The sequence below is a fragment of the Rattus rattus genome, chromosome 17, assembly GCF_011064425.1.
Source record: "Rattus rattus isolate New Zealand chromosome 17, Rrattus_CSIRO_v1, whole genome shotgun sequence".
Lineage (NCBI taxonomy): Eukaryota > Metazoa > Chordata > Mammalia > Rodentia > Muridae > Rattus > Rattus rattus.
In genome coordinates this window covers 23,288,500-23,315,642 of record NC_046170.1, presented here as the reverse complement: position 1 = coordinate 23,315,642, position 27,143 = coordinate 23,288,500, and the positions used below count along the sequence as shown (strand labels likewise).

Below are 27,143 nucleotides of genomic sequence, written 5' to 3'. Positions count from 1 at the left end.
GAGATATGATTATCATTCATTTACTGAAAAGATTATATAACACTGGGAGATCTTATTCTTTAGGTCCATAAGAAGCTTTTAACTATAACTGCATATTGTCCTCCCAATATTTAGGAGTAACAGTGGTACATGTTTACATTTTTTTGTATGTTTGAGTGTGCATTCCTGTTTTTAGCACATGAATAACAAAAAAATCCCACCCTTTCTCATTAAAGTGATTTTCATTGCAACTGTTAATAAGAAGAATATGTTTAATTTCATTTCATACATAAGCTATATTTTAGTCATCAGTGTTTTCATCCCTGTTGGATGTAAGAGCTAAACTTTTCTGATTAGACTGCCTCATGGCTACTATGTCATCTTGGCTCTAGTTTAAGTGAGGCATAGACTTGCGCAGTTCATCTCCAGACTTCCTTGTGCATTCCCATGGTAAACTACCTTATGTAAGTGGCCTGAGGGAACAAGGGGGGATATTAAAGTAATAATAGATCAATGTTAAGCACTTTGAGAACCCAGAATGCCTGCCATAGGTTATCCCTCAGATATGTGTCTGTGTTGCATGTTAGACTCTGCTCCCCACAGATGCACCACCTTCATTCTCTAATCCCATTCATGAAGTTGAAGTGACTCTAAGAATAGACATATGAATAAAACTAAATTCAGATTCTTAAGGAACTGATGGTGTAGCCACTGCACTTCAAATTCTTGCAGCACAAAGGCCAAGTAACTCATGTATAGAGCATGTTGGGGGTCTGTTCTTCCCTTTAGAATGAGCAACGTGGTCAAGAGGAGATTACCAAACAAAAAAGCATGGTCTGTGGTCTAGACCCATTTTCAGAAACAATTCAAAAGACTTAAGTGATAAGACACATTCTGACAAACTATTTGAAATGTTTTGTTTCACCAAAATATCACACTGATAAAATTTTGAAAGGATAAAAATGATGAATTAAAAATTTAAGATATTAGAACGGGGAATTTTGAAGCTAAGAATTCTAAAGTTTGTAACCTTCATTAGCAGGGGAGCAAAACAGATTTCAGTCCAATGAGAAGTAATAAATGACACTGCACAGCTTCATGTCATCATGATTAGCAGATGTTTAATGAGGAAGATAAAGACCGCTCATCTAAACTTACTTAGAAATGAGGAACTAACTTGTCAACAGCCCCTTTTCCATATGCAAAGATTTCGCCTTTTATCCTGCTGATAGCAAATCATTCTGTGTTCATTACTAATATGCTTTTCTGAGGAAATAAGTTCAACTATTTAATGAAGCACTATGTTAGAAAATGTATTCGACTTCTCATGATTTATAAAATTGCTTCATTTTTCTTTCTCTTATGGAGCTAGCCACCAACTTCCCAACAGTCTGGATGTTAGCTCTCTTGAGTATTGGATGTCCAGTCACTATAATACAAAATATAGGATTACATTAATAATGTCCAATCAATTCATTTAATGGAAATACATTATGTTTTTTAAAATATTAATATATTATATGAAATTAATTTTGGTTGTGCTACAACATGCCAAAAAATGAATTAGGCACATTTCTCTCATTTCTATTGTATCACCTTATAGATCTTGTCAACTGATTTTCCAAAGTCATTAATGGACTGAAGAGTTGAGAGAAGGTGCTGGAGAGATGAGTCAATGGTTAAGAGCATTGTTGCTCTTCCAGAGGATCTCAATTCATTTCCCAGCACTGAAGTCAGGTGACTCCCCATGGGTGGTAACTCTAACTCCCAGGAAGCACTACCCTCCTCTGGTCTCTCTAGGGACTGTCACACATGTGGCATATACGCATACATAGAGACATGAAGATAAATAAGATTAAATCCTTTAACAAGAGTTGAGAGAAATTACATCAGGAAATAAATTTCATTGACATATAGAATATTTGAAATAAATGAGATCTAGTATGCTCAATCACAAGAACAAACATATTAAAACTGATACCATAATATAAATGCAGATACTTAATATAAGTCACTACTGTATAGTGTGCCTGTATTTGGCTCATATTTATCTGTACAGTCATTCTGAAAGATATGAGTCATATATTTACCAAAGCCACCATTATACATAGCAACAATTCAGAGATAGGCTTACATAGCCTAACTGCTCAAGTACTACAGTTGTTAAACAAAAACACAAGCAACTGCCAGAAAATTTACCATACTGTTGTGTTCATGTAGATTTGCACTGCTATTAGCCAAAGACCAAGCTTTACACAAGCAAAGCTAAATTAAGCGGTGACAGCAAAGTATCTGAACAGGTACAGCTGCAAAAATAGTTAAGTAGACCATAGGTAAGGAAAGACGGTCAGTGTCATTGACCATCAGAGATTAGTGGCTACGGTATAGAATCATTCATCCTCTAGGTAGAAATAGCAAGTACCAAAAAGTCTAAAAGGACAAAAAGAGGTAAATGTTGGTGAGGGTGTGCATAAGGGAAAGGTTGCAGTTATTGTGCAAACCAGGTCCATGGTTCTTAAAGATATTAAAAATAAAACCGTCTACCTTAGGATGCAGCAATCCCTCTTTTATGCACACAACCAATGATGTGCACATGATCAGCGAACGGATTTTGCAACATTATTAGAAGGATTTCTGCAGCTTCATATTCACTCACTGCAGCACTGTGAATAATGGTAAGATAGAACAGGTGTCTAACCAGCATAAGATGCCAAGTATGAGTATTGAAATCTTAAGTCTTTGACAAGGAGACCCTGCTATTTGTCACATAATGCTATAACAAATAAGGCAGAAGTTGGAGGACATTGTACCACATAAAATGCCCTTACTTATGTGTAGAATTTTTAAACTTCAAATATAGAGAGTTAGGAAGCAAATCTGGACTCAGGAGTGTGAGCTTGGGAGTAGGAGGGTATGTCACCGGTTAAAATCGGCAGACGTGAACAGTGAAGGCATGCGGGGAGACAATGTACAGCATGAGAGTAGTAATTAATAAAATTGCACCACACATGGGATCCCTGCCAAATGAATAGATTTTTGTTGCATTTGTCAAAAACAAAAAGCAAGTGAAAATGGATCCATCTATGAGATGATGGGCATATTAATTTGCTTGGCTATAGTTACCATTCTACGGTCCACATATATCCCACAAAATTATGTTGTGTACCTTAAACATGTATAATAAAATCTATTCTAAAAAATATAAGTTAGATTACATCAGTATAGTTTATCAAATAATACGGCTTAGTGATTATTTCCTCTGTGGTTGTATGAAAACAACTATACTCATTAGGGTCCTGATCTGATACACTTACGTAAGAGGAACATGTGTTATAAATGCAATATATTAATTATAAAACATTTTCTATTGTGAACTTTTTAACAACATGCAATGTCAAATATGCATCTCATCATGTGAACAAGGAACATCGTATATTTTTTTTGATATTTCTATAAATTAAATGATGTCATTAAAAAGAAAATATGACTCACACTTAGCAAGTATTCAAAATATAGTTCGAGCACTATTGTCTATACTATATTACAATATAGACTTTTAAAAGAAATTTCCCTGACAGTTGGTTAATAGGTTGTTCATAAACATTTAAATTAAATAAAGCATCATTTCCCTGTAGTAGATATACAAATATAAATACACATGACATAATTTTAATCTTTCAAAGTAAATATTCTTGACCTTCATCTATGTCATATGGCAGAAGAGATTGACAAAATAATCTTTTTGATTAAAAACAGTCAAATTCTGAATAAAATGTTAAGTGCATTTTAATTTTGTTGCTAAGCTGGCAGATAGGGAAGACAGTGAAGCCAAAACCAAAGTGAAATCAGTAACATCAGAAGGTGTTTCAGCGTTTCAGTGTTTCAGCTCAGGGTTTTCTGGGAAACTCAGGGTACCTGAATTAGGGTATATGAAGGGAACATGGACAGGATATTGGTCACAGGTTTCCACCTGTGAGGCCACCCTAGATGGGACATCTCAGAAGATCATATCATCTGAAAAGAAAGGGAGGAGGTAGGGTGTGATGGGAAGAGGAAGCTGAGAAAAATGAGGGAACAAAAGGAAACTTGCTTCCTAGTGCATGAGCAGACAGGCCCAACCACCAACACTAAATCCTGGCTACATGTCCCAGCCCATGTCTCTTGTGTGGACCCCAAATGCTTCAAATTTAAAATCTGTTGAGCTCTAAGAAGAAATCAAGACAGCAATTTCAATGAAGATCACTGAAATATTATGTCATTGAGCATAATTCATAAAATTCCAGATTCATCACTCTATTTTTAAAGAAGAAAGAAGGTTACATGGCAGTTTCTACAATATAGCATCCGTTTTTAAAAAGTCATACACATAGCAAGATGTGAAATAGTATCAAAATAAAGTGAATGATAAAGATTGAGCTTTATATTTCTCTCTGTATGTATTGTCCACTAAAATTATGTGACAATACAAATATTAGATAATTTTAAGTTTCTAGAATAGATTATACAACAGGCATTTCACAGAATTAAGAAATAATTAGAAGTCAGATATTCGCAGCCTTATTTATAATAGCCAGAAGCTGGAAAGAACCCAGATGCCCTTTAACAGAGGAATGGATACAGAAAATGTGGTACATCTACACAATGGAATATTACTCAGCTATCAAAAACAATGACTTTATGAAATTCATAGGCAAATGGTTGGAACTGCAAAATATCATCCTGAGTGAGGTAAGCAATCACAGAAAGACATACATGGTATGCACTCATTGATAAGTGGCTATTAGCCCAAATGCTTGAATTACCCTAGATGCCTAGAACAAATGAAACTCAAGACGGATGATCAAAATGTGAATGCTTCACTCCTTCTTTAAAAGGGGAACAAGAATACCCTTGGCAGGGAAGAGAGAGGCAAAAAGATTAAAACAGACACAGAAGGAACACCCATTCAGAGCCTGCCCCACATGTGGCCCATGCATATACAGCCATCCAATTAGACAAGATGGATGGAGCAAAAAGAAGTGCAGGCGATGGGAGCCCCGGATGTAGATCTCTCCAGAGACACAGCCAGAATACAGCAAACACAGAGGCGTATGTCAGCAGCAAACCACTGATTTGAGAATAGGACCCCCGTTGAAGGAATCAGAGAAAGAACTGGAAGAGCTTGAAGGGGCTCGAGACCCCATATGTACAACAATGCCAAGCAACCAGAGCTTCCAGGGACTAAGCCACTACCTAAAGACTATACATGGACTGACCCTGGACTCTGAACTCATAGGTAGCAATGAATATCCTAGTAAGAGCACCAGTGGAAGGGGAAGCCCTGGGTCCTGCTAAGACTGAACTCTCAGTGAACTAGATTGTTGGGAGGAGGGCGGCAAGGGGGGGAGGATGGGGAGGGGAATACCCATAAAAGAAGGGGAGGGGGGGGGGGAGGGAGATGTTTGCCTGGAAACCGGGAAAGGGAATAACACTCGAAATGTATATAAGAAATACTCAAGTTAATAAAAAAAAAAAAAGAAGTCAGATATTTTGTTTATACTTAAAGGATTGCAAATTGTGAAATATTTAAATAGAACAGAGAGTATTGCAGTGTGTATAATTTTAAGATGTATTTTTAAATATGATATTTCATTTTCTTTCTCGATAATTAAGTTACTGTGCCTTCTGTTTTTTAAGTATTTACAAATTAGACGTTAATAATCGATGCAAATCTCCTGACCTGTCCAAAGATACATTCTATCCTTCTGCTGTCCTTCTACAGCACTGACTACTTTCTTTACTATTTTATAAATCTATATCGCATGAGTTTGAAAGAAGAAAATAACTTGTGTTCCAAAACACATGTGTATGTTACGGGCTCTCTATTTATTGGGCCTGGGTTTCCAAAGTACATGGCAAGAGATATTATCTGGGGTCATTGTAGATCTTGGTTTGTTTCCTAGGACAAAGACAAAAAGAAAGTAAAAAAAAAAAATTACAATCATGTTTTCATGTGACTTAGCTAAAATAAATGAAATAGTCTATAATTTAACAGTGTGGTCTACCACTAGAAGATAATCAGAGGCAATACATAACAAAAATCAATATCTAGGGCATAAAATGTATTTAAATAATTGTTAAGATTTTAAAAAGCAACAAATGTTAAGATTTTAACTATGTTGTATCATGGATTTCAGAAATGCAGGGGCTCTGAGCAGTGATAGAACAGATTGTCAAGAACTATAACTGCGAAACACCAGGAAAACTCTTTGGGCAGAAAAATACACTCAATAAGAGTATAGTGACCTGAGTGTTCCATCTCTAGTTCTACATGAAGGTACTTGGTAGTTGGTATTTATGTACTCTGGATGGTTTTCTCTGTATTTTGGATAGGTTCTCTAGTCCCTTTTTCATCTTCTTCTCTTTCCATGCAGAGGGAGATCTTGAGCACTGTATTATGGAAGGAAGGCTTTGGTGGGAAAATGAAAAGAGGCAAAAGGCCATTCTCCTATATGATGCCAGAACAGACAAACACATCGATGATCCAACAGAGTGACAGTGGTATAAAGACAGGAAAGGGGCTTCTCCCTTCACTGTGTGTGCTTTATTCCACATGACTCGTCAGAACTCATCATTAGTGGGTGAAAGTGGCAAGGGAGGCACCAACAAATCTTCACCAGGCTCCCTAAGCTTCAGTCCCTAAGCTTCAGCAGGGCATCACGAGACAGGGGTTGGGTGGGTGAGTACCAAGTACGGAGAACTTGGAGTTCTGTGTTGCAGTCTAGAGTGATGCATCCATGAGCAAGTGTGAACTAAGATGTCTAAGAGAATCTGGAACCATCACTAAAGTTATGGGGATGGCTTCCGACAGACAACACATGAGTATAGGCATTCACTTGTAAATATGTGTGCACTCATGGTTATGTAGGATTGTGAAATATTAAAACTACATCTCTCACTTACCATTGTCTCTAGTTTCTGATGCTGCTATTTAGAGGGCAAGAGTGACTTCCTAAAGATAACTGAATAGAAAACACCTTGTTTCTGATGTTTACCAAGTTTAACAAAAATCAGTAGCAGTTAATAAATATTTTCATCTTGAGGTTTTAAATGTGCAAAACTGGAAAACATATAGGCGCTTAATAAAACTTAATTCATCCTCTGAAAAAGGGTGAATAATTCTGTGAATCCACACACGCACTTCCTTCAAGCAGAAAAATCCAAGAACAAAGACATGCACATTTCAAGAGGGAAGTTATAAAAGACAAAGGATAAAAAGTATAAAAGTAAGCTTCCCACTTGGAAGGATATAATTTCCTGCAGCTGAGTGGCATTTAGGGATCTAGGAAGTGAGAGTCCAGAGGACTTGGCACATGGGACATATGGTAAGAAGATCCTGTGATGACGTGAGAACTCTGTCCAACTGAACGGAAACAAGAACTGAAGAGCAGAGTAATGGAGAAAAAAAGAGAACCATGTTAGGCTCTGAGTAGCGTAGCCCAGGTTCCCTCTCCCTGGCTCCTTGGCCTGGGGAAAGAAAAGGGAAGACCACAAAGATATGAACTGTGTGCATATTATTAGGATGGTCGAAGACTAGGGAAGTTTGATTGCAAACTTCTTAGAAAAGCCAGGCTGAGGGCTGTATACAGCCAGGCTTCTGCAGTCTTACAGAACAAACTGATCCCCACATGGTAAGAGGAAATCTAATATGGCTGTGAAATCTCTGGAGGGACATTCTGAGAGGACTAGCTGACCAGAACTGACTCCAGTTTGCAAAAAGTAAACACAGAGTTGGAAGCTCTCAACTCCAGGGATCTTGGCAAATATCACATTGATGTCACTGAAAGGCCGCAGGGTCCAGGTAACACAGGTTACAGAATAGGGTAGGTTAGCACCAGGAACGCTAGAACTCAGAACCACTGAATAGATGAGAGGAAATGAGAGGGCAGGCCTCTTACGAAGGACTGTCAGCAAAGAGGCCCTAACAATCATGTGTTAGTAACAAGTGCTATACATTCACGACCTCTTCATACTTAAGACAGGAAAACCAAACTCAGAGTGAAAGCAAATCCAAGGATATGGATGGGAAGACACTGCAGAGGAGTTTGAAGGAAAACTGGAGGCAGAGGTAAAATGTGGATGGATGAGGATTACAGATACATTTACAGAGGGGGAGAGAGTGGAGAATGGGAGAGGAGAGGAAGAGGAAAAGGGAAATCAACTAACTGACTTTTTTTCCGCAATAAGCAGATCAGCTTCAAAATATCATTTACAATAAAACAGCCAATTATTCTTGGAGAAATGGACCATTCGAAGGTAATTCCAGAAATAAAGCATTGCAAGAAGATACAGGACTCTAGCTTTAAAAGAACATACCTACGTAAATATAATTAATGTATAATGATATTAATTAAAAATGATAAAATGGAACCATTACACAATATTTCTTAAAAACCTGTGATGTCGCCAATCTCTGGAGGGAAAATAGTATTAATAACCCATCTTTTCCCCAAATTGAAATGAACTGTTTTGTAGTTTATATTTAATTAAAAAAATGTATTTCTTTGCTGGAATGTACGTCTAACATGATGCAACATGTCTAACATGATGTCAAGAAGCAGCTCACAGAATAGTTCCTGATGTCTATCATGTGGGCCCCAAGAAGTCACTTCCCTCTGTCTGCCATATGGGTCCTAAGAACTAAACTCAGGGTTTCAGTACTGACAAGTTCCTTTGGCAGCTGAGCCATCTTGGAGGACCTGTTTTGTGATTCCAAAACATTAACTTCAGAAAGAGCATCTTCCGTCTTCAGCGGAGTGAGGTCTGGTTAAGTGCTTTGTCACCTGAGCGATCCTCATTAATGACATCATCTATAAGTCACACTGATAGCAGGTTCTAATGCTTTAACTGTGTTACATCGTCCCTATGTCTATTTTTCCCAACCTCATATAGCTTACTGTCTTTTGTAACAGCATGGAGAAATTCATTTTTCGAAAAAATATGTAATATCAAAAGAAGTAATATCAAAGAAATCAAATAGATGTCCAAAGAGCCATTAAACAATAACAACAACAAAAACAAAAACAAAAACAAAAACATGGCATGAAGATGACTGAAACAGGTGCAGATACTCACAGCCAAACATTGGACAGAGGTCGAGGACTCTTTCAGAATGAATTATTGAGGGCCACAAAGGTTATAGGAACTCCACCGGAAGACCAAAAGAGCCAACTAACCTGGACCACTGGGAGCTCTACAGGACTGAGCCACCAATCAAAGAGCATACATGAGCTGGACCTAGGCCCCCTGCACATATGTAGCAGATGTGCAGCTCATTCACCAAGGCTGCCTTGTCTGGCTGCAGTGGGAGAGGATGTACCTAATCTTGTAGAGATTTGACATGCCAGGGTGGAGGGGATACCTAGGAGGGTCTCAACTTCTCAGAGGAGGGGAGGGAGCATGGGAGAGGGAGTTTATGAAGTAATACCGAAGGAGGTAGCATTTGTGAAACAAAGAGATAAACAAACAAACAAACAAACCTGGTTTGAGAAGTAGATCATAAAAGAAATGGATTCCCTATAAAGTCCTCCATTTTTCTACATGTTTAGGTGCCTTTAACAATGACATGTTAGAAAAAAATGCATAAGGGGCTCATAAACACTTGAGATACTTGCATTCTGTCAATCAACAAATAGAATTTGAATAAGAGTACAGACAACAGTGGGAATAATTGTCACCGTGTATAATGTTTACTCTGTGAAGGTACTGTGGGAAGCGCTGATCTCAGTTATCTCTACATTCCTTTCTACTAGTGTGAGTCATCACAGAAATGCAGGCCCCTGTGTGTGACATGCTTCATTGGACTGTTGGCAAGGCTTCAGCCACTTGTAGATTTCAGAAGCTTGCCAGTAATTCATGGAAACTGCTCTTCTATTGAAGCTACACTGCGTCTCGTTCTTTGCCTTTTGCTGTGTTTGCATTGTGCCTTTGAGTCTTCAGTAATTCTCTCCATTGTCTCACTACACTAATCTCTATGACCAATGTCTTAAAGTGACGTGACTGTTCAATAAACAGTTTAATGATGCTTTTTTTCCCTTTGATTTCTGTGTGCCCCCTCACTCCTCAAATCCATGGCCTTTTAAAGGATTATTATTGTTGTTCACATACATACATGCATAAGTCTGATTAATGCCACTTGTATGTACACGACTCCAGGACTGACCACTTAGCATTGGATAACCAATTAGGAAGCTCATTCTTGACTTATTTATTCTCTCTTCCGTGAGTTGCCTGTAGTTCTTTGTCTAAGTTGAGGCCCTGTGAAACTTTCCCCTGTTGTGTTAATGTGTCTATTCATGTTGTTACTGGTCAAGTATTTAAGCAGCCACATTCTTAGGAATGTGCACCTTTACAAATTACATGAAAATAGCAATTGACAAATGTCATACATATTAATTTTATAAGGTAATATTTGCTTTTTTATGCCTACACTTTAAGTCTAAACCAGGTTGGGCAAACCTGAGGCAGGGGCATCACCATGAATTTGAGGTTGAACTAGAGTACACAATAAGTTCTTGGATAGAGTTCTTGAAACCCTGGATTCACTCCTCCTCCCTTAGACACCACACCCATGTCAATTCTATAAACTTCAATGCTAATGGTGATTAACTTGGAGTGTAGGAGCACGCAGATGTGGAGTTAGCTAGCATTCTACTTTCCTATAATTTGAAATTGTCACAAATGAACTGACTATCTTTATGTCATGTTTCTCTCTCTCTCTCTCTCTCTCTCTCTCTCTCTCTCTCTCTCTCTCTCTCTCTCTCTCTCTCTCTCTCATGTCCCTACTCTGAGTCAGTCTTTCACTCTCCCCAATTCCCCAAAAATCTCCTGAGTTAAATAAATGAACTGACTCTTTATAGTAAAAGTGCTAATCTATTTGCAAATTTAAAATAGAAATGAAAATAGCATAGACTAGGGAGTTTCATTCTCCAAGAATTCTTGGGACACCCCTAAGCTAACCACCATAGTTCTTTTCTACTACTTTGTTGCACATAACTATTCTATAAATGAGAATGGTCCATACTCCCCACACATTGACATCTACCTTGCCCACTGGTGCTCTAGAAAGGAGTAGTGATGAAAAGATCATGACTGCTTTTCATGCTATGGAGTTGCAAAAGTTGCATAGAGTTAAGGGTCAAAAAATACACATACAGATTTGACTTTAAGCCTTTTTGCTAGCTGGATTTCTAAAAGTGTGGAGAGCCGTGAAGCCTTACAGCAGTGTGGACAGAACTCTACTACTATCCCAACATCTCACTGACACCTCTCCTCTGTTAGAGGTCATGAACACCTTGGGACGAATGTGGAAGTGACTGAATTTTTAGTTTGTGAGTGATTTCTCTACATCTTTGACCTATTTTGTGATTAGAATATTCAGCTATTTTCTATTGTTCCTTATTAGTTACATTTAACTTCTGCCCTTTAAAATCAAATTCTCCTTCAAATCCAATATTAAAGATTCATGTTATATTTCAATGAAGATTTTATAAAGCACCTTTGTTCTTTTTTTCTAACTATTTATCCTGCTCCTGTGGTAAATATATAGCTCTCTAGAATGAAGTTCCCACCAATTACTTTTTACTTAGGCTGGTTAAATCTTATCAATTGCTTTCCATAGTAATTGGTAATATGTGCTGATTAAATGTGTTAATATAATAGACCATGCAACAGAAATATGGTATTCTTATATTCCTATAGCAGTATGTCAGGTTTTAATAGAAACCTGATTCTAGACTTTTCTCCACTCAATACTTTTTACTATTAAGGCAAATGATTTCTAACCAATTTCAGGTTTGTAAAACCTTCCTTGGATTCTGCAGGCCTAATTATAAGAAATAACCTCTCTGAGAGGTCCCAGGCAGGGTTTATCCAAGCAACCTGCCATTTCCATTAACTGGATCTTGCTTTCTGTCATGGCTGAGTAGGAAAGCTCTGAGCAAAAACTCTGAGAGGTGAGGATACAAGAGTGGCTTCAAAGTTCCCAATTTCAGATTTTTCAGAATTCCTTCATTTGAAGCTTAAAGAGGATGAAAAGGAAAATACAAGGCAAAAACAGCAAAGACATCAGAATCATTGTAAAGGATCAATTTCTCTGAGCTCAGGACATGTGATGTTTCTTAATCTATTCACCCATTGATGATCATGAAAATTGATTCTTATATGCAAATGAGTTTACAATAATCTACTCTGATTAGTTTTCAAGATACAGACCAACATAAATCCAAGGTGTATAAACTTCTATTTATTAATCCCTCTTGGATAAGTTATTTAGGTATATCTATGGGTATAAAAGCTTCCAACACAATCTCCCAATTGTCATTGTCATGTTTTTCCATTTTACAAGAATATTGAATAAGAGACTCGATCTGGCAGAATAGCTCACATTTCTTTCTTCCAGACTTTGAAGTTAATCATTGAAAGGTTCCAAGTAAACACCTGTGCCAGAATGTTATGCAATTTCTTTAAAATACGATCTTCATTGAAAGAAAAATTGGAAAAGTATGTTCCTAGGGTAAATACACTCACAGTTGTAAATTATTCCTACGTGTTATTCTGTTAACTCATACAAGCTAATGAGCAGTCAGTTCCTATCACTAAAATGTTCTGCAGTCTTGACTCTTATCCCATGCCTGAAAAAGTAACTGAAAGTAACATTAACTCTGTGGACAGCCCTCTGATGTGCTGAGAGCAAAGCATAAAAACCAAGACTGATAAAGAAGACCCAGGCTGGCTCTGAGTAAGGCTGGTCTGAACAGGAGAATCTGCACATCCTTACACTAGTGAGTACTTCCCTTAGCAGGTGTTCTCTTCCAGAGGCAGAGGCATGGCTTAGGTGCTTCACCATTCTAAGCTCCTTGCTGCCTCTCAATCTTTCCGACAGACAAATGTTAGCAATCGGAATGAAAATCAGTCATTGCGCAGAACTAAATGGATCAACCACAGCAAAAATCTATTGGTGAATGATTCCACCTTGAAACACGATGCTTATATTTTCAACTAAGCTCTGAGTCCGATATTGACAGCTAGATTTTGGTGTTTCTAAGAGTGACTGTCCCTAGAGTTTTAGCAGCCTATTCCACTCCCTTGTACCCCCCGCACCGCTGTATAAGTCTGACAAATTACTCAAGTCTTCAGAACATTATTGCAATTCGTCTGAGCCTGTAAACAGTTAAGAGCAGGGTCAACACAAGTGTCGACTATACGGTCTACAGTAGACATATTCTTAGAAGTCCACATTTATTTGACTTGGTCATTATCTGAAAAAAAGACTGTTTCAGAGAGCCACCAACTTCAGTGATATTGATGCTCCTTGTTGTGGTTAGTTAGTTCTGATTACTTGACAGTCTGGAATCACCTGGGAAGGGTGTCTCAGTGTGGATTTGTCTAGATTAGCTTGCCCCATAAGCAGACTTATTAAGAATTTTCTTAATATAGCTGTCTAGCTGAGGTGGGAAGATCTACCCTGGATGCATATTGCACCATTTCAGGTCTGGACAGAATGAAGGAGGACAGAAAACTGAGTGACACCTGGTCATAAATTCATTCTCCCAGCTTCCCTTCCATTCTACACTGTGGATGCAACATGACCAGCTGTCCCAAACTCCTGCCACTCTAACCTGGCAGTATAAGCTAGAAAAAGAAAATGCCTCTATCCGCTAAGCTGCTTTTGTCTTAGTATGTTGTATAGAATCAGAAGCAAAGCTAAGATACCATTATTTTTACTAGGGGGGAAAAAGTAGAAATGCGCTTTTGTCTCAAGAATAGCTGAATTATCAAGCTAAATAAAAGGATATTCATGGCCATAATTCTCACAATGTACCCAGATATACACTAGAGATCCATTTGATGTCTTTTGGCATAGTATAAGCTAATGATGAACAATACTAATTTTTACTCAGTTCTAAGTTAATGATAAAATCATATGTTTTAAAGTTATCCTGATGCTCATTTTTTTACATTTATTTGATGTTCTCTTTGAAACATTCTCCATTGATTTCACAAGGTAAAGTCCTTGAAAACTGCACTTTTCCTCCAGTTCATCCACCTATGCCATCAGCTAAAATTCTTTCTCCTCCAAATGCCAAGGATATGTGCTTCCCTGCTGGATTTTTTCCTATTCTTCAATGCTATTGAAAATATAAACACTCTGAACCTTCTTTACCTGACATTTCTTAGATCTAAGTTTCTGGAAAGACATTTTTTCTTCTTTTTTTGTGATTAACTTTTAAGCACACATCAGTTTCCTCCAACCTCCTTGAATTCTAGAGAGAAAAAAAGTCCCAACTTTCTAACTACTCATGCTTGGCGGTTTCATTCTATACAAAATAAAACTCAGATTTAGAAGGACAACTTCATGATGGAAGCTGCAATTGACAATCAAATTATTGAACATCACTAATATTTTCAGATAGATGTTTTGGTTATTTCGAACTTTGATAATGTTTCTTTATTTGTCTGTTGAATTCACATTGTATTTTATAACCTAAAATGTTACTTGTATGTCAAATGTCCCTTCAACATTGTTTGTATTCCAGTCATGATCAGAAATCAACTGACAATGAATTGGTTATATAAATTGTGCCATTGCTACCTGGTAGAAGTTGTAGTAGCTGGTAGCTGTTAGACATAGCAGTGCTGTTGGATATACGTTTTGTTTCTTAGTGTATTTCCGTTTTCTGTGATTCCAAAAATTCACATTGAAATTTGTGAAATTAGGAAGTAAACCATCAATAGTTGATCAGATCATCAAGGCATCATTTCATGAACACACCAATATCCAGGGAGTGAAATGGTTTCCCTCTCCCCCTTCCCTCTTCTTCTCTTCTCCACTCTCCATCTCTTCCTTCTCCCTCTCTCCTCCCCTGCCTCTCTTGCCTCTCTCTGTCCTCCTCTCCCCCTCCTTTTCACTACTCTGTTTCTAGGTAATCTCTTTTTAGCAAGATTTTTCTTAGACGTAGCCACTAAGGTAGTCTCAGATCCATTCATTTAAAAGTATCAACACCTTCATAATGAAGAAAAAATATCTGTGCCTGTAAACCTTGTTGTTAGTGCTCAGCTGTACAGTGAAATAAATACCATACATATTTATACAAGATAGTTTGGGGAAGAATATCAGAAGGGTAAACAACATTTGGGAAAACCAACAGCCATTTGTTTCTTTGTACCTGACCAAAAATACATTCAGCTGGTGTTTTTGCTACTACATGGCTAGGCGCCTACAGCCAAGTGATGCTTCTGCTTGTATCCTTTTCCCTGTAGAAGGAGGAGGAAGCAGAGAGATCAAAAACACTATGCAAACCGTTACCACAGCTAGACAAAAGAAGTCTAATACAGAAGATGCATACAGGAGGTTTGTTTCTATGTAAATATTTAGTAGTGATGGTTAGACAGAGTTTTGTAAAATTAAAAATGAAAGCTAAGTGAGCTTTAAATGATAATTTTATATATGTCTGTGGAAAGAAGAGCAGGTACTTTTACTCCTTAGTTTCTTTCCAGATCTTTTCACAAATATGAATATATTTTTACTATACTATCCTTGTTATTGATTTCATTTTCCATGTATTTTAACTATTCCTCTTTCATATTCATGCTTCATGTTAATGTTCATCAAACTCAGATTAAAAGTAGAGTATTTTTTCAAAATAAGATCAGAATTCAATGCTATAAGATTATTTTAATGTTATCAATAATTGACTTTTAAAAAAGGAAGTTATCCTGTTTTCTCTGATATGGCCAACGTAGAAATACCTGACCATTTTGTGTTTCCAATGGTGTATTATGAAGTTTTTAAACCTAATAAAAGCATGAATGAGATCCTAAAGTGCACAGTTAGAACTTTAATTGATCACTGTCATGCATCTCTCCATCCATTTGTCTATTCAGAAATACTGTAAGCCATTTATGAAGAGGAGCCAGCTAAACCGCATTAGAAAGACCAGGACTTAAGAAAACGTGCCCACCTTGCCCCCTATAACATTGTCATAAGTTTAGAATGTCTTCACACTATGTAAAAAAGATTGTAACAACTGAAAAATGTTTCAAGTGAATCCTGGGATAATAATTTACATTTTATTATTTTCTTCAGCTTTTCTCATGTTTTCAATAAAATGGGGTTTGCTGAGTAGCAGAGGATAAAGGGTTATCACCAAGCATCAGACTAATATATTAAGCCCCTACAGGCCATTGCTCTGCCCTCAGTTTTTAAATAATGGAATTTTATAAAAAGACTGAATAAAGGACTCTAAAGTGATAAACTACAGAGAGATACAAGATGCAAGTGCCAAAAAAACCAGATAGTATTCAATTATCTTCTTTTAAGGCATTCTTATCACATCTTCTCCTAATATCAGCTTTCCCCACAAACAATAGCCTGCTGCAGTGTAGCCAGGGCTGCCCAGCTGAAGTGACAATGCACAGTGACAGATGGTGGGCACCGCCCAATGTTTCTGATGTGCTTTACACAAGGCCCCCACTGGCCCTTCAGGGAGTCTGACCTCGACGTGGAGCCAGATTCATATTTGTGTAGCAAGGGGGATATAAAATGCATTTTCTGCAATAAAATTCAACTGAAAATATCCTGTGAGTTCTCTCCAGTTAGTTTTAATATAATGTAATCCGATATGTACAGAAACAAACAACAGAGAGTTATACTTCTTAAAAGGCTCTAAACTTTATATCTATTCAGGTCTTCATTTAGAATCCTGAAATGTATTTACTTTAAACAAAGAAAACATTGAAAGGTTTAAGAAAAATAAAAAAGGGAATCTTGCAATTTAATATTAAAATGCCAGTGTTTGTACTAGTTTATTCCAGTCTCTGCCTTTTAAACACATAAATCAGTCACATTAAGCTTCTGGGTCTAATTAAAGTTTATGATAATATTTTATAATTACTTCTTTCCTCAGAATACATTAAATTTTACATTATAGCAAAAACAAATCATTGCTTTAATGATCTTAGTAAAAGTTCTCTTTAACATACATTTCGGCACATTGGCCAAGGTGATAAGATTAAATCAATTGACCTTCAGAACAAAATAAAATCTTATTCATATGCCAGAACTAAAGATTCATCAAGAGCTTCATATCAAGACAGTACTTCCAAATGGGAACAGAAGGCTCTCCCTCAGTTATGATAATCAAAAACCACCTGAACTTTGTCATTGAGGTCCCCAAAAGACCTGGCTGGTCTGGCTCATTCCTGTCTCTCCAATCTCATCTGGAATAAGATTGGCAAAGCAAGCCCTGTATTCTTCCCTTCCTGACAGCTTCTGGGCAGACTTTTAAGACTTTGTTCCTTTGGTCTGTAGTCATATTCTGAGCTGAGGGAGGCCATCTAATTTCACTGCTTGTTTGCTATACTCATATACCCAGGTCTCTTTAAAAATCATGAGGTGGATCTGGGCAGTACGGTTTACACTTGTAATCTCATCACTGGAAAGCTGATGCTGGAGGATTTGAGAATTCAAGGAGGACTACCTGAACTACGTAGAGTTTGAAGACAACTTTGGTTACACATTGAGCAGCCTGATCTAGTACATTTTTTAGGGCATCATCTAATTTATGTGTCTAATTAATGTATAACTTTTATTTCCATATGGGCGCCTTAAGATCTACTGTGTACTAGAAATATGGGGGCCATACTAGTGATGGGCTATGTTCATCAATTTGTTTTTATAATTTTAGACCTCCTTTATCAATTTTGCACCCAGGAGCATCATATTAGAGGCAGGTAGCCCATGAATATTAGAAAAAAATATGTGTATACACACACACACACACACACACACACACACACACACACACACACAAGGGCGTGGAGACGACTAAGAAACTCAAGCCAACAAAATACTAAGTGACAGAAAACATTCTTCACTCTGTGTTTTGAAAACTATTGTTTTAGCAATTGCTTCTGTATATCTAGTGATACTCTATGAATGCAAAGTCCTGTGTCCAAGATCAGTAGCTGGTTTGGGTGGCTCTGCAATGGTAGATTTACTTACAAAGATGGAAATGCAAGACCATGGAGTTATGTGAGGAAAGTAAATGTTTCAGTTCCTTGTGCAGTCCAATAAAGGAGAGACCACAGAAACAAATTAGCTCGCCAGGTTTTCAGGAGGAGAGGGGGGTGAATTAGCTGTTGGTAGCAACGTTTACTGATGATGACTGTGCTGCCAGTGTGTGAATATCAGGCTGCGGGATTGAAAGAAAACATGTACACGGTGGTTCACCCATTTTCAGAGAGTGCCACCAAGGCTTTACTGAGATCTTCTTATATACCCGAGGCAAAAGCCATGGAAAAACAACAAGGCAGGTGAAAATCCCAACCATGAAAACAGGAAAAGTCTGTGTGATGGAAAGTCCAGGGTCCAATCAGGGGCATAAACAACTTCTTAACAACAACAAGCTGGAAGGCTTGGTGGGGAGGAAGGGTGCCATGGAAAGCCCCTGCCCCAAATCAGGGGCCAAGAGCAGCTGCCAAGGGTGTAAACAGCTTATTGCTATAGCAGGCTAAAAGGCTCAGCTAGGGGGGAGGGAAACACCCCAAGGTAGGGCCCAACAGTTTACATGCTGGATTTTTATATTCTGCCTGAAATGGCTAATGTTAATAGTTATGTGTCCTGGATGGAGAAAACAGCATTAACAAAAGCAACAGGCAAACATGCAAAGAAAAGAAATCTGAGAGACTCTGTGATCTGAGAAAGAGAGGGAGAGAAGGCCAAAACATGTGCTTTGACCATAATCTCATGTGCATGCCTGTACATTCTACAGTTGGTTTACCTGTTTCAGTCTGCTGTCAACTCTTCTTTTAAACATGAACATTCTTACCAATTCTGTTGCTTAAAATTCATCCTGATGGAAGTACCTTCTTGTTGTACAGACTTGGTGTCCAGCTGTCTTGAAATGTAAACTCCTCATTTTAAAATTCACACTTTCAAAACTTGGGAACTTCTTTTAAATTTCTCTTCACTCTCATTTCCCCTTCTTCTCAGCTCAATTAAGCTCATCATCTTACTCTTCAGGGTTAGAAATAAGACTTTAGCTCTTGCCATGTAATGACAATCAATTTAATAGCATGCTCTGCTAGTTCTATCTTCTAAATATGTTCATCCTATGGTCACTTGTCATCCCTGCCATGTGAACGTTATTCCGCATCTTGGAAGCTCTTATTTGGAACCGGCTTTGATTATTAAAACAGCTCTCTTTCTTCCCTCACTGCTAGCTTGTTTGACTGATTAAGCATGGTTTTCATTGTGTTGCCTTGGGTCTGTGCACCCTCGACCCTGTTTTCCAAATAGCTGAGTTCTTGGGCATGTGCCATAGAAGCAGCATCACCCCAGCTCCAATAGCCACAATTTTTGCCTCTTCTGCTCATTATCATTATAACAACCAGTGTAAACCATACCTTTATTTTCTTTTTTATTTCATTTGTTTGTTTTTGCAGAGGCTTGCAATGTAGCCCAAGCTGGCTAAGAATTCACTCCTCTTGCCTTAGCCTCATGAGTGCTGAGACTACAGCCCAGCTCATGACAACCATGATCAGCACTCTACCACAATTCCCATTTCCTTCTTCCTTAACACTAAAATCATTAAAAGACTGCCCCCATACATAAGATCAATATCTCTCCACCTTAACTCTAACCCTTGAGCTCATTTATTTTTTTCCAACTCTATATTCTCCCCTGCTGCACCTTGAACACTTCAAACATGCTCTAGTACAGGCTTTTTTATTTTGTTGTTGAGTCTTAGAATTATCTCAATAATTCTCAATTGTCAATTAATCCTTTTCCATTTTTTGTCAAGTGTTTGTTCAAATGTTGCCACCTGCCCTCACTATCTACCCATCCCCTCCCTCCCTCCCTCCTTCTTTCTGTTACTTGCCTTGTTCCTCCTTCTCTGTCCTATTCTCTTCCTTCTCTATTTCTGTTATTCCCCATGTTTAAACTTGAACCGGGGGCCTCATGTTTCCTAAAGCAAGTTCTCTACCATTGAACTGCATTCCCTAGTGCGCAAATGTCACCTCCAGAGTGTAATACTCCTGGTCATTCGCTATGGTTTGCACAAGTGTCCCCAAATAACCATATTTATAAGCTCAATCTCCAGAGTCAACTTATAGGAAGTGGAACTTTTATCTGTGTTTGGTGGAAATCCCTATGCCTTTGAGTATATGTGCTTGAAGAAGACTGTTGGCTACAATGCCTTTCTTACCTTGCTTCTGGATTCATTAAGGTGAGCTTTATTTTCTTAGATAAACTATTAGAGTTCCAAAGCAATTCACCATTTGATCTTGGACTATAACCTTAAAAAATGTAAACTGAAAGAAATCCCTACTCTTTAAAAGGTGTGTTTGTTAGGTATTTTGTTATCATAACAGAAATCAAACCAACAGATTGTCCCATTTAAATTGAAGCACTGTATCTCTTTAGGACAAGTACCAGCCTTCTGGCCCCTTGTATTTTGAACCAGATATATTTTTTTTTCGGAGCTGGGGACCGAACCCAGGGCCTTGCGCTTGCTAGGCAAGCGCTCTACCACTGAGCTAAATCCCCAACCCCTTGAACAAGATATTTTTTAGTACCTTTTAATCTATATATAATATAAAATATATTAATATATATGTATTTGCACAAAAATATAAATTATTGACTGACGAGGATTTGGGGCTATTTGGATCACAATGTTCCTTGTGGTTTTAAAACAGAATTGCATAAAGCCTATTGTCAATAGGCCTTGAAAAAATGAATGAGTAGGGTTGTATGATAAAAATCCTTCTTGGGTGCACTTGGGGAAATGGTTGAATTGCACAGTGTGTTTGCTGTCACTGTCCTAGTTTCTTGGAATGTTGCCAACTCTTTAGTTGGCTTTGTTCTATTTAGATTCTACATCTGTGTAGATTTCTCTTCCAAAATTTAGGAATGTATAGTAATTTAGTGAGTGAAAGTGTTGTTTCCATAGATGCTGTGAACCACTTAGAATGAAATTGGCATCAGGTCTCCATTTTAATATGACACTGTGGCATATTATAATTCTAATTTATACCCTAAAGTCTTTCTAGTTGTAGAATGGATACTTTCCTGGGTCATGTTTCCCCTACAGAACTTAGATAAAATCTCATGGTGTATTTGGCATCTGATAGTGCATAGTTATCTTCTGGAATGAAAACACAATGTCAGAGAGAAGAACTGAGAAGCCCCCTGCTGAATAGACAGGGATAATCTCTTCCCAAACAGCCTCAGGGTGCTAATGAAGCAATGATAAAGGCCCTATTATGTGACTGTTTTCAGGGATATTGTTCACATTAAGTTTCAGTGATACTGAAGGCAGAATCACCCTCAGGCTTCAATACATCAGAATAATAACAGATTTAAACTCAATGGTTTTGCTAATGGTTGGTGTGTCTAGTTTAGAGCAGTCATGTAAAAACTGCAACTTAAGTTTTATTTTTAGTCTTATTTTGACATTACTGATCACATCCTTGAGCACAAAGAAAGAAGAAATTTTTACTGAAGCTTCAATGTTCTAAACACATATCCAAATAGTATTAAAAGCAAATGGACTCCCTCATCTGTCCTAGGGCTGATAGAAATACTTAGCATCTTTTAACCCCTTGGGTCATGCCCTGGTAAATAGATGTTTGGCTATGTTAACAATTACTTTCTTTCCTATGTAAAGATACTATGAATAATGTCATGATAAGGAATTAGGACAAAAGCTTAGTCAATACATTTTGACTTATTCATAAATTAGAAACTTTAGAATATACCTAGTCATTAACTAATGTTGCTACTGTTCTTGATCTTAGCAAAAAAGAATGCCAAAAAGTACTAATTAAGTAAGGTTTGAAGTCATATGTGAATAATGAATATCTTAGTGCCTCTTCCAGAATATTATAGAATTCAGGGACACAAATTGGTGCTATTATCAGATTTACAATATTCTATATATTTAGCAAACCACATTTGACATAAGCATGATTATGAAATCTATCACAAAGATTTTGAAAAAGTTGATTATTTAGCTACAAAACTGATTGTTAAGTTTGAAAAAATAATTTCTGTCTAAATTCATAATTATAATCATTAACATTAAATATGCTTTGAAAGGTTGACTCTTGGTGGAATAATAAAGAGAGGCTGAATTCCTAAGCTTTCATAGATTCTCAATTTTAGACAGAAGAAGGAAGATTGAAAGTGTTCACCTCTCTCCAGGTCATGTTCCATTTTCAGTTAGATCAAAAACAAGTGTTGGCTGAGGCCGTGGAGAGCTCATAGGCAACACCCCGCGAGCAAACCTGAGCCTGGGGACCACAGGTAAGACAAACTTTTCTGCTACAAACGACTTGCCTGGTGATCTCGGGTCACACAGAGGCGGAGTTCCTCTGGGGCGGACACTTCGGTGTTTGGCCAGAGTCCCGGACCAGCGGAGGATCCCTGCCTTCAGCAGCTCTCTGCTCCCAGGCCCCCGGAGGGAGTTCTGCCCCTTGGTCGGGCGGGCACTCCTGAGGCAGCAGAGCGGAGGAGACCCTGCTGCCCACCTCTGCCCCATCCCTGGCCCAGGAGGATCGGCCTCTGGGTACCCGTGAGAGGAGGGGCCCAGGAGCAGCAGATCCACTGCGTCTGAGACACCGCACCTGAAGGGACCGACCCGGATAAACAGTTCTCTGCACCCAAATCCCGTGGGAGGAGAGCTAAACCTTCAGAGAGGCGGACACGCCTGGGAAACCAGAAGAGACACGCTGCACACAGTACTGACCCCAGAGGAAAACAAAAGCTATCTGGAACCCTGGTGCATGGAACCTCCCGGAAGGCGGCGCAGATCTTCCTGGCTGCTGAGGCCGTGGAGCTCATAGGCAACACCCAGCGAGCAAACCTGAGCCTGGGGACCACAGGTAAGACAAACTTTTCTGCTACAAGCGACTTGCCTGGTGAACTCAAGACACAGGCTCACAGGAACAGCTGAAGACCTGTAGAGAAAAGAAAAACTACAGCGAAAGCAGAACACTCTGTCCCATAACTGGCTGAAAAGAAAACAGGAAAACAGGTCTACAGCACTCCTGAAACACAGGCTTATAAGACAGTCTAGCCACTGTCAGAAATAGCAGAACAAAAGTAACACTAGAGATAATCTGATGGCGAGAGGCAAGCGCAGGAACCCCAAGCAACAGAAACCAAGACTACATGGCATCATGAGACCCAATTCTCCCACCAAAGCAAAACGGAATATCCAAACACACCAGAAAAGCAAGATCTAGTTTCAAAATCATATTTGATCATGATGTTGGAGGACTTCAAGAAAGACATGAAGAACTCCCTTAGAGAAACACAGGAAAACATAAACAAACAAGTACAAGCCTACAGAGAGGAGTCACAAAAATCCCTGAAAGAATTCCAGGAAAACACAATCAAACAGTTGAAGGAATTAAAAATGGAAATAGAAGCAATCAAGAAAGAACACATGGAAACAACCCTGGATATAGAAAACCAAAAGAAGAGACAAGGAGCTGTAGATACAAGAATCACCAACAGAATACAAAGAGATGGAAGAGAGAATCTCAGGAGCAGAAGATTCCATAGAAATCATTGACTCAACTGTCAAAGATAATGTAAAAGCGGAAAAAAGCTACTGGTCCAAAACATACAGGAAATCCAGGACTCAATGAGAAGATCAAACCTAAGGATAATAGGTATAGAAAGAGGTGAAGACTCCCAGCTCAAAGGACCAGTAAATATCTTCAACAAAATCATGAAGAAAACTTCCTAACCTAAAAAAGAGATACCCATAGGCATACAAAAAAGCCTACAGAACTCCAAATAGATTGGACCAGAAAAAAACACCTCCGTCACATAATAGTCAAAACACCAAAGCGCACAAAATAAAGAAAAGAATATTAAAAGCAGTAAGGAAAAAGGTCAAGTAACATATAAAGGCAGACCTATCAGAATCACACCAGACTTTTAAGCCAGAAACTATGAAGGCCAGAAGATCCTGGACTGATGTCATACAGACCCTAAGAGAACACAAATGCCAGCCCAGGTTACTGTATCCTGCAAAACTCTCAATCAACATAGATGGAGAAACCAAGATATTCCATGACAAAACCAAATTTACACAATATCTTTCTACAAATCCAGCACTACAAAGGATAATAAATGGTAAAGCCCAACATAAGGAGGCAAGCTATACCCTAGAAGAAGCAAGAAACTAATCGTCTTGGCAACAAAACAAAGAGAAGAAAAGCACACAAACATAACCTCACATCCAAATATGAATACAACCTGAAGCAATAATCACTATTCCTTAATATCTCTCAACATCAATGGCCTCAACTCCCCAATAAAAAGACATAGATTAACAAACTGGATACGCAACGAGGACCCTGCATTCTGCTGCCTACAGGAAACACACCTCAGAGACAAAGACAGACACTACCTCAGAGTGAAAGGCTGGAAAACGACTTTCAAGCAAATGGTCAGAAGAAGCAAGCTGGAGTAGCCATTCTAATATCAGATAAAATCAATTTTCAACTAAAAGTCATCAAAAAAGATAAGGAAGGACACTTCATATTCATCAAAGGAAAAATCCACCAAGATGAACTCTCAATCCTAAATATCTATGCCCCCCAAATACAAGGGCACCTACATACGTAAAAGAAACCTTACTAAAGCTCAAAAAACACATTGCACCTCACACAATAATAGTAGGAGATTTCAACACCTCTCATCAATGGACAGATCATGGAAACAGAAATTAAACAGAGGCATTAGACAGACTAAGAGAACTCATGAGCCAAATGGACTTAACGGATATTTATAGAGCGTTCTACCCTAAAGCAAAAGGATATACGTTCTTCTCAGCTCCTCATGGTACTTTCTCCAAAATTGACCATATAATTGGTCAAAAACAGGCCTCAACAGGTACAGAAAGATAGAAATAATCCCATCGTGCTATCGGACCCCACGGCCCTAAAACTGGTCTTCAATAACAATAAGGAAGAATGCCCACATATCGTGGAAATTGAACAATGCTCTACTCAATGATAACCTGGTCAAGGAAGAAATAAAAAAAGAAATTAAAAACTTTTTAGAATTTAATGAAAATGAAGATACAACATACCCAAACTTATGGGACACAATGAAAGCTGCGCTAAGAGGAAAACTCATAGCGCTGAGTGCCTGCAGAAAGAAACAGGAAAGAGCATATATCAGCAGCTTGACAGCACACCTAAAAGCTCTAGAACAAAAAAAAGCAAATACACCCAGGAGGAGTAGAAGGCAGGAAATAATCAAACTCAGAGCTGAAATCAACCAAGTAGAAACAAAAAGGACCATAGAAAGAATCAACAGAACCAAAAGTTGGTTCTTTGAGAAAATCAACAAGATAGATAAACCCTTGGCCAGACTAACGAGAGGACACAGAGAGTGTGTCCAAATTAACAAAATCAGAAATGAAAAGGGAGACATAACTACAGATTCAGAGGAAATTCAAAAAATCATCAGATCTTACTATAAAAGCCTATATTCAACAAAACTTGACAATCTGCAGGAAATGGACAATTTCCTAGACAGATACCAGGTACCGAAGTTAAATCAGGAACAGATAAACCAGTTAAACAACCCCATAACTCCTAAAGAAATAGAAGAAGTCATTAAAGGTCTCCCAACCAAAAAGAGCCCAGGTCAGACGGGTTTAGTGCAGAATTCTATCAGACCTTCATAGAAGACCTCGTACCAATATTATCAAACTATTCCACAAAATTGAAACAGATGGAGCACTACGAATTCCTTCTGAAGCCACAATTACTCTTATACCTAAACCACACAAAGACCCAACAAAAGAAAGAGAACTTCAGACCAATTTCCCTTATGAATATCGATGCAAAAATACTCAATAAAATTCTGGCAAAGCCGATCCAAGAGCACATCAAAACAATCATCCACCATGATCAAGTAGGCTTCATCCCAGGCATGCAGGGATGGTTCAATATCAGGAAAACCATCAACGTGATCCATTATATAAACAAACTGAAAGAACAAAACCACATGATCATTTCATTAGATGCTGAAAGCATTTGACAAAATTCAACACCCCTTCATGATAAAAGTCCTGGAAAGAATAGAATTCAAGGCCCATACCTAAACATAGTAAAAAGCCATATACAGCAAACCAGTTGCTAACATTAAACTAAATGGAAGAAACTTGAAGCAATCCCACTAAAATCAGGGACTAGACAAGGCTGCCCACTCTCTCCCTACTTATTCAATATAGTTCTTGAAGTTCTAGCCAGAGCAATAAGACAACAAAAAAGGAGGTCAAGGGATACAGATCGGAAAAGAAGAAGTCAAAATATCACTATTTGCAGATGATATGATAGTATATTTAAGTGATCCCAAAAATTCCACCAGAGAACTACTAAAGCTGATAAACAACTTCAGCAAAGTGGCTGGGTATAAAATTAACTCAAATAAATCAGTAGCCTTCCTCTACACAAAAAGAAACAGGCCGAGAAAGAAATTAGGAAATGACACCCTTCATAATAGATCCAAATAATATAAAGTACCTGGGGTGACTTTAACCAAGCAAGGAAAGATCTGTACAATAAGAACTTCAAGACTCTGAAGAAAGAAATTGAAGAAGATCTCAGAAGATGGAAAGATCTCCCATGCTCATGGATTGGCAGGATTAATATAGTAAAATGGCCATTCTACCAAAAGCGATCTACAGATTCAATGCAATCCCCATCAAAATACCAATCCAATTCTTCAAAGAGTTAGACAGAACAATTTGCAAATTCATCTGGAATAACAAAAAAACCCAGGATAGCTAAAACTATCCTCAACAATAAAAAAAGGACTTCAGGGGAATCACTATCCCAGATCTCAAGCAGTATTACAGAGCAATAGTGATAAAAACTGCATGGTATTGGTACAGAGACAGACAGATAGACCAATGGAACAGAATTGAAGACCCAGAAATGAACCCACACACCTATGGGCACTTGATTTTTTTTGACAAAGGGCCAAAACCATCCAATGGAAAAAGATAGCATTTTCAGCAAATGGTGCTGGTTCAACTGGAGGTCAACATGTAGAAGAATGCAGATCGATCCATGCTTATCACCCTGTA

At 38.1% G+C, this 27,143-nt stretch overlaps 1 protein-coding gene across 1 annotated transcript in view; it reads right to left on the bottom strand.

The window, feature by feature from the left end:
* Positions 1-1,304: 1,304 nt before the first annotated feature.
* The window catches only part of Iqcm (IQ motif containing M), a 365,422-nt gene continuing 339,583 nt past the window's right edge, over positions 1,305-27,143 (bottom strand). The window contains 1 exon segment of the mRNA XM_032888149.1: positions 1,305-1,408. Within this exon segment, the coding sequence (XP_032744040.1) occupies positions 1,305-1,408 (104 nt within the window).